This window comes from Dermacentor variabilis, chromosome 6 (assembly GCF_050947875.1).
Source record: "Dermacentor variabilis isolate Ectoservices chromosome 6, ASM5094787v1, whole genome shotgun sequence".
NCBI lineage: Eukaryota > Metazoa > Arthropoda > Arachnida > Ixodida > Ixodidae > Dermacentor > Dermacentor variabilis.
In genome coordinates this window covers 101,562,930-101,570,614 of record NC_134573.1, presented here as the reverse complement: position 1 = coordinate 101,570,614, position 7,685 = coordinate 101,562,930, and the positions used below count along the sequence as shown (strand labels likewise).

General features: G+C 44.4%; 1 protein-coding gene across 3 annotated transcripts in view; it reads right to left on the bottom strand.

The window, feature by feature from the left end:
- The window catches only part of LOC142584962 (NADP-dependent malic enzyme-like), a 185,666-nt gene extending 179,078 nt beyond the window's left edge, over nucleotides 1–6,588 (bottom strand). For 2 of the 3 annotated variants that reach the window (XR_012828990.1, XM_075695340.1), the window contains exon 1: nucleotides 6,406–6,588. Coding sequence is in view for 2 of the 3 variants with exons in the window: in XM_075695340.1 (XP_075551455.1) it covers nucleotides 6,406–6,455 (50 nt within the window). In the remaining variant the exon portion in view is untranslated. The remainder of the gene's footprint in view (nucleotides 1–6,405) is intronic. The other variant, XM_075695341.1, reaches the window with a different exon arrangement.
- Between the last annotated feature and the right edge of the window lie 1,097 nt (nucleotides 6,589–7,685).

Genomic DNA, 7,685 nt, shown 5'->3' with positions numbered 1-7,685 from the left:
TGAAGGATAGTGGGTTGATGTGTGCCGTCTGCCCTTCCCCCCTTTGTAGGTTATATGATCACACACATGCTAGGGGAGGAGCATGCATGCCTTCTCCTCTAGCCTGGCCATAGCTGTGCATGGCTGCCCATGTGGCTGAGTGCAAATGCGGTCACCCGCTGTATGTTGGAGGCCATCTGAGCCATGCTGTCCACCTATACTACTGCTAGAGATTTGCTGGTTAATGGCTCTCTTCTTTGTGGAAACAAAAAATGCTGCCTAAATATCCTCACTGCAACAAATATGTGTCGTCAAATGCATCATTCCTTTAAAGGGCCCCTCACTAGACCCCATTGCAAATTTCAGTTATACACTGGAAGCTGTAAAGTGCCTTCTAAGCAGCCTTTTAACAAAACATTTTCTAATCGGTTCATAATTGAAGGAGATAGAAGAAATTAACTGTCCCATTAACATGCCACCAGGAGGTGAGCATCACTGCAGGTGGAGATTCTCTTTCTCTGCCTGTAGCAGCATTCCCAAGTGGTGTTCATTCCTTGCCTTCTCCCATACCAGAGCCGAGGGATGCACCATGGCGTCGAGCCGTGCTTTTTTTTTGCCTTTTTCTGTGGCCTTGCGCTTTCTGCATTTGATCATTAGTCATGGTGAGTGATGAAACACGCACTGCGAAGAGGCATCCGTGGGTGTGACCATGACTCTCTGGCTGAGAGCAGGCTTTCTTTAGGAAGAGGGTAATGGCATTTATTTTTAAAATTTCAGCTGTTATCGTGGTTGTGGAGTGCCGTAATACTATGCTTGCACGATCGCTGGCATGTCACGTATATGCTACACTTGTTTGTTTAAAATGGTCAAACCTGGTGAGAGGGGCCCTTTAATGAAACAAATAGCTTTCTTGAAGTCTTTGGCTATTTGGGTTGAGTTTATTGCCCACTTACACTGACAATTATCGTCGATGTTTTCTTCACAAATTTTTTTTTTTCAGGTAATGTAATTTAATGCAATGATATGAACTTCTTGCGATGCTGGCTACATTACTCCTTGAAACTAAAGCCTCTTAGGAGAGAAGGCTTAGAAAAAACGTGAAGTTCACTTTGGTGGAATTCTAGGTTGAAGACCACAATACACAATATAATTTCTATAATTTACAAAGAAAGGCACAATTTTAGTGTGCTGCAGGGAGTGCTGCTAACTATTTACCACATTTGAGTTTTGAGAGAACCTCATCTGGTGGACAAGAGGTGAGGCACTTGTCAGGCATTTAATAGACTAGCCGTAGCATCTACTACTGTGTCTAAGAATATTTTGTGGGTGCCAGTGAATAGTTTTGTGCCATCTGTACAGACACACGATGGTAAGTAACAGCGAATGCTCTGCAGGAAATTCTTGGACATTTGGACCATCTATGTTTTCCAGCACATTCAACAAAGGAGGTTCCTCATGGGAAAACTGGCCGAAATCTTCCATGTTGTCATTCCTGCATTTTAAAGGGTGCTCCAAGTCTTAGAGACTAAAATTGCATAACAACTTCTGCCTTGTCATCGTCAGACACCAGACACATGTTAAACAAAATTATTTTCACTCGTGCATGTCTTTCAAGCAGCACAGTAACAAATACTGGATATGTCTGTTGCTGGCTGGGTTCTGTCAGCAATGAGTCATGTCGACACATTTTGAGCAGGATGTAGTCCTTCTCTATGCGTAAAGACACAATTGAGAGCAATTCGAGGTGATTGGCTTTTCTAATGGGTACTGATGGGCTAGTCGGCAATCCGTGATTTAGCTTAAGCAGTGTGCTTGAAAAAACACGTTCAGACAAACATGAATAAAGGGGACATACACAGGTGCTGAACTGCAAGCATTAGTTTATTGCCCAAAGACATGCTTTTTAGTAAGCCCTTGAAAAACTGACAGTTGCATGGCGAGGGAACAAAAACCACAAAGAGATCAACACCGTGTGAACTCGAGATAGAATTAGATACCCAGGTAGCTGCATGCTTTTTCTAAACATGATACTGAAAGGCAGTTGATGCATGTGTTCTTACATGCATCAACTTACTTGTCGATTCCTATTGCCTCTAAAATTTTTCTTGTTTGTTTGTTTTGCACATATCTTAAATTTATGCCTATCAGTTTTCATTCCCTCGCTTGATATGCAATGCAGGTCTTGGCTTCCTTTGAGGCTCCGCAATTCCAAGTTTATCAGTTCCAGCCTCACGGGTTAATACTGGCAGAATGCACTGAGAATAAACTTTTCAGGGATGTATGCCAGCTGCTGTTTATGATTTCGAAATGCCTGCCAGAAACGATGAGACTCATTTTTATTCACCATCATCTAGTCTTCCGTGACCACTTGGACTAGATAAGTTCACTGCTTCGAGAGGCTGAATACTACTACCAAATGAGAACTCTTCTCCCCTTGCTAAGCTCTGATGATTCAGGTCTTTGATCATGTGCTGCAAGCTTGTAATCTGCTTTTCTTCAGCAGTCTCTCTTTGCTTTTGCGCGATTGTTTGATAAATGGCTCAGGGCATATAGGGGAAAACTACAGAGCAGCACGGATCAGATCATTTTCATTTGTTAGGTGTAAAAAGGTCAGTTACAGCGAGAAAGAATGAAGGCCAATATGTATCTCTTTGAATATTACACCTCCGCAGCACTGGTGTCCCAGTGCAACGCTGCATAATGCAGATGACATGCTTGGGCCATTTTTATGCAGATGAAGTCCGCACTAGGTTTGGCCATTGATTCATTTGGAATAAAACATGTATCCCTGTTCACCATTACCATCTCTTGACTAGCCTGTAGCAGACACTGTCAAAATCCATGACATCACTGGGAGCTAGTGCAGGAACGTCAAGTAGTTGTTGCAGCCGGTCTTACACTTTTGCACTTCAATCTGGCTTGCCAAGTCTCCACACAAGGTAAGACTTACTTTCTTCGTGTCCCATAAGTGTAACTTGTCAATTCAGCTTCACTTGATATTCCTCCTTAACATGCCTCCAAGTATTGCATCGTTGTTCCGAGTCAGCCCACTCTAAATTCTGTCCAGTTTTCACTGTCCCATGCTCCAGGATCCTTGAAGAAATATCTTGCAGGTCAGCACAGTATCTGTTGCCATTTCCTAGGGTCACTGTTATAACCTTCTCGACATTGAGGTCACCTCTTCAGCCATACTACCACTTTTCATGGCTCCTCAGTTCCTCCCCAGGTCAACCTTGGTGCAGACAAGTCAGCAGCTCCCCAACAGTGCCTACTAAAGTATACTTTTCTGCTGTCTGTGCCGAGAGGACGAGTTTGAAATAGGTAATTATGCAAACATATATTGTAGTTCCTGGCAGGGACAGCAACAAAAGATGAAAAGTCAATAACTTCCAAAAGACATGAGTTCTGAAGACGTGGAGGTCAGGTGTGTCGGTAGAGCTTCGTTTATGTATTCAGCATGTGGGTGCATTTCACTGCCTACATTGACTACAAATGCGCTAGCATGTTGCAGGCTTAGACAGGAGGGCTACACTGAACGAATCATATGCTAGATGCCATGAATGCTCTGCAAAGCACAAAAGCACACATCGCACAAAAAGAAAGGAATATGGAGCAAACACGAGCTTTTTCCATCTTTTTATTATTCCATAATACAGACAGCATATGCTGCATGTGTTTATACCACCCACTCTATGACATCACAGGGTGAAGCCAGGTTTTACAAAGACCCCTGTCTCCATACATTCAGTCAAACCATGGATGGAATAAAGTGAAACTTCTGAAGCCGTAAGCTCAGGGACAAAGGTTCCTTTCTGTAAGGTATCACTTTAGAGTTGTATTATGTGGCAAGATAAAACCATTTTTGATTCACTAAGCCCAGCTGCTGTGCTACTGTGGCCTTTGAGTGTGTGTTTTGTATAGAACAATGGACTGAGCGATTAATTCTTTTTGTACTTCTGTGCTGACTAAGACCAATAATTTGTTCGTAGATCACAAGGTAGTCATTTGTATACACAACTGTGTTGAGTGAGGGGGGGGGTTTCGCTGACTGCTGGATTTCAATGTTGGCCCAACATATACACAAGTGCAAGTTTTTTAAAACACAGTTATAGAGCCTGGCTGGATTGGTGACTCATGTCCTGTGCTTCATGACCTAACTTAGCTTTGAATAAATGCACAGCAGCGAGTGACATCACTTTGTGGTTAGCATAGCCTTACATGATTAACTACATTGTGCTTCTATTTAGCGGGCTGACATAAACTAAACTGACTCCTATGGCAGAGACTCATTTTACCACAGCTCAGCTGTACTAACAGGGATGTATACTGGAATGTTGGAAGTAGTGTTGTAAGCAACCACACATGGTGGAAACATCTAGCAAGGCTGCATTTGGTGAAATATGTAGAAACCTTATTGCAATGGACCAATTGTACACTGCTGGAATAAACAAATTTGTGTAACCATCACAAAAATATCTTGATATTGTAACGAAGAGGAAGTACAATGCAGAAATGTGTATACAACTATTTACATGTGAAAGGTTTGTGGTTCAAATGCAGGCTGGTACACAGGTCAAAGCTCCAGTAGACAGTCGACCATTCCTTTGTCTTTCTCTTGTCCACACGGTCCTGTCCAAATGTGCCGTAACAATATCTTTTCTTTTCCCGCCAAGAGACTCGTGAACATTTGTAGAACATTATGGCTGATCACAGAGCCACGACCAGTACTGCTTCTGTCAGATGCATCTTGACACACCTACAGCGCTCCGCTGTGCTATGTCCATACGCCTGTTTAAGGGTGTGTCGTATACAGGTGAACAACAAGCACAAGAATTCACACAGACAGGCACTACTTGTCTGCAGTTTGCTTAAATTTTATTTTGTTATCCAGTCAAAGCCCACTGCACTCCGCTGTGCTCGTCGACAGCACATACCCCCTTTTAAGCATCCAAACACATCGAAATGACATGAGATACCAGCAGCCATTCTATGTGTCATTGGGTTATGGATTTCCGAAACAAGCTTCCGTCTTATGTGGGGAAATTGGTGCACACTGCACCGTTTCGATAGTCATGCAGTGCTCACGAATGGCTAGTTTCATTATGAAGCACAAACTTAGGTGCAACACCAAAACTATAGTTTTGCACCAGCAACCGGAATGATCGAGTCCTACTGTGAAGGGTGGGTGATTCAGCCAAACAAGCTGAGGTCTAGTAGGGATCAAAATTATGAGCGAATACTGTGGCAGATTGATATCTATGGGCACTTACATAATCGTTTCTTGCACCTGGTAGCTTTAGCAGCTTGCATATGTCACATAAGAGGTGTGCACAAGAGGATTCAATAATGAAACTAGTGCAACTGTTTCCCAAATATGGCACAGCTTAGCTGAAGTTTCTAGTTGATCACCTGTGGTATAAATGCTATTTGTAACAACACAGTGTCCTCAAAATGTCCTTCGGAAGTGATATTTTGCATCACTGCTATCAGCATATTGCACGTGGATGTATAAATCGCCGATCGCAGTGAAATCGTTGCGCAGACATGTCTCGCAGAGAAAAAAAGAACGCAGCTCGGAGGTAACGCCGATAATTAACAGTACAACTGTATTATTATCATTTTATTTTTCTCCTCCCGCAACTCGCTTTCACAATCGGCAGCTGGCAGCTGTACAGAAGCCAATTAGCCCCGCCTTCGCATTTGTATGTATATGCACGGCATGCATGCAAGTGGTAGCCGAACACTACCGTTCAGGGCGGCTGTGCTGCATACCTGGCAGCACACCCGCAGTGCACGAAGGCAGCTCCAGTCAGTTTCAGCGACGGCGCTTCAAGGCGAGCCATGGTCGAGCGCACCGTACACATACCTTGAATTCGAAAGCGCTGCTTACAGACCTTTTCAATCAAACTAAGCTGTCTGCCATTGCGAGCGCAAATAAATAATTCGTTACCATCGCGAGACAATCGCACATTCACGCGAGTCGTGTGAGGTCGACCGCATCATTCATGCCTATTTCCAATCCTACCGGCACAATCCTAAACCCTTTCTTTATATTCCTTTCTTTCCGTGTGCCCTTTCGCGTCCGCTCCGGAGATAACTCGCCTCTTCCAAGGATCTCTCAGATAAACGCGATCGGGCGAACCCCAAAACCAGTCCGGAGAGATTTTCAGAACGCTCTCCATTCATCCCGACGGCGGCCGCTCCCGATTGGCGGTACTCGTATCGCCCGCTCCCTCGGTCGGACAACGCTTCGCTGCACCCAACTCTGCTCTCTATTCAAGAGTTGTGCGTAGCGCAAGGCGCACGCGGCTTGTCGGCTCTCTCGAAATCACGTCGCTCACGACTTGCCGTTGCTGCCGCTCGGGCGCCGGGAGACTTTACGTCCGGTAGATGAAAAAAATAGAAACGATGCATGCGACTACACACCTTATGAACGCGCCGAAGGCACCGCTTTGGAGTCTCCGCAGAAGCAACATCGTAGTTGCGGTTTGTCGTGGGTTTCTTCCCTCGGTGGAACGAGTCGGACGCGGCAGCAGCTTCCGAACGAAGCGGTTTCGACCTCACCCGGCTGTTTCAGGCCAGAAATAAAGCAGTCATTGAGAAAAAAGAAAAGAAATTGATCAAGTAAATAACATGAAACAAAACGAACGGGGAGGAGCGCACGACGGGAAGCTTTCGTTCGTCAAGAGGAAGCCAGATGGCGGTGGTGAACCTACGGCGTCGGTCCTAGATGTGCCCTTCGATTGAAAGATTTCGCGTCATACCGGAACTTAAAAACAGGTGCTGTGTCATTGATATCACCTGGAACATGGCTCCTTTAGAAAGTTACAATAATTTACCTGCCCCTGGCACCAGTGAGGATGGGTGCATGTGGTTGCACTCATGATTTTTTTTTTTCTGTACTGGAGTGGCTCTCCCGCATGACACTGAAGCGCGACCTGAAAGCACCTTTAGCGGAGGCCCGGACTTTCGACGCCGGCGAGTACTCGTAATTTTATTTTATGCGCGTGCGTAATATTTACAAAAAGAAGTTGTAGTTTACTGCAGATTATTTGGGGACAAATTGATTAAAGCTAACGAGGCAGCCTCGATGACCTCACTGGTGATCTTGGCTTGATATCTTTTTTTGCCTGTGAAATCCAATTACCAGTACTGCCTCTCATGGCTTACCCGTGGAATTGTACCGTGGCGATACTAAATTGGATGGCGGTATTAACCCATAAATGACTGATCCAACTGCATGGTTTATTTAGGTGTAGCTTCAACAACCAAACAAAACAACGCGAGTCATTAGATCGACTTGCGCAAAGAAAGGATGCGTGTTGCAAGTTCTCCAAATGAAGAAACAAGCAAAATGAAACTTCGCGTCCTACGTCTTAAATATTTGCTTGACACTTTATTAGATGTTCTTAATAACGCGAGTTTACCTTGAGAAAAAGGATACCAGATGGATGGTTGGATATACCACAGTCTCTCTCTGCAGAATCGCTCACTGGAATACCGCGTGCCTATATTCAATAAAACATCGGCGATCCAGACATTCTATTTATACTGCTACTTCTGTCCAAGTACATGAACAGACAACCGTTATCCATGCATTCAGCCTACGCGTGGAGATATGAATTTGAAGTTGATGTGAAGTGTGACTCTATTGGGTTTCTCGTCGTGTCGCAAACTTTTTTATCTGCCGACCTAGCGAACCATTT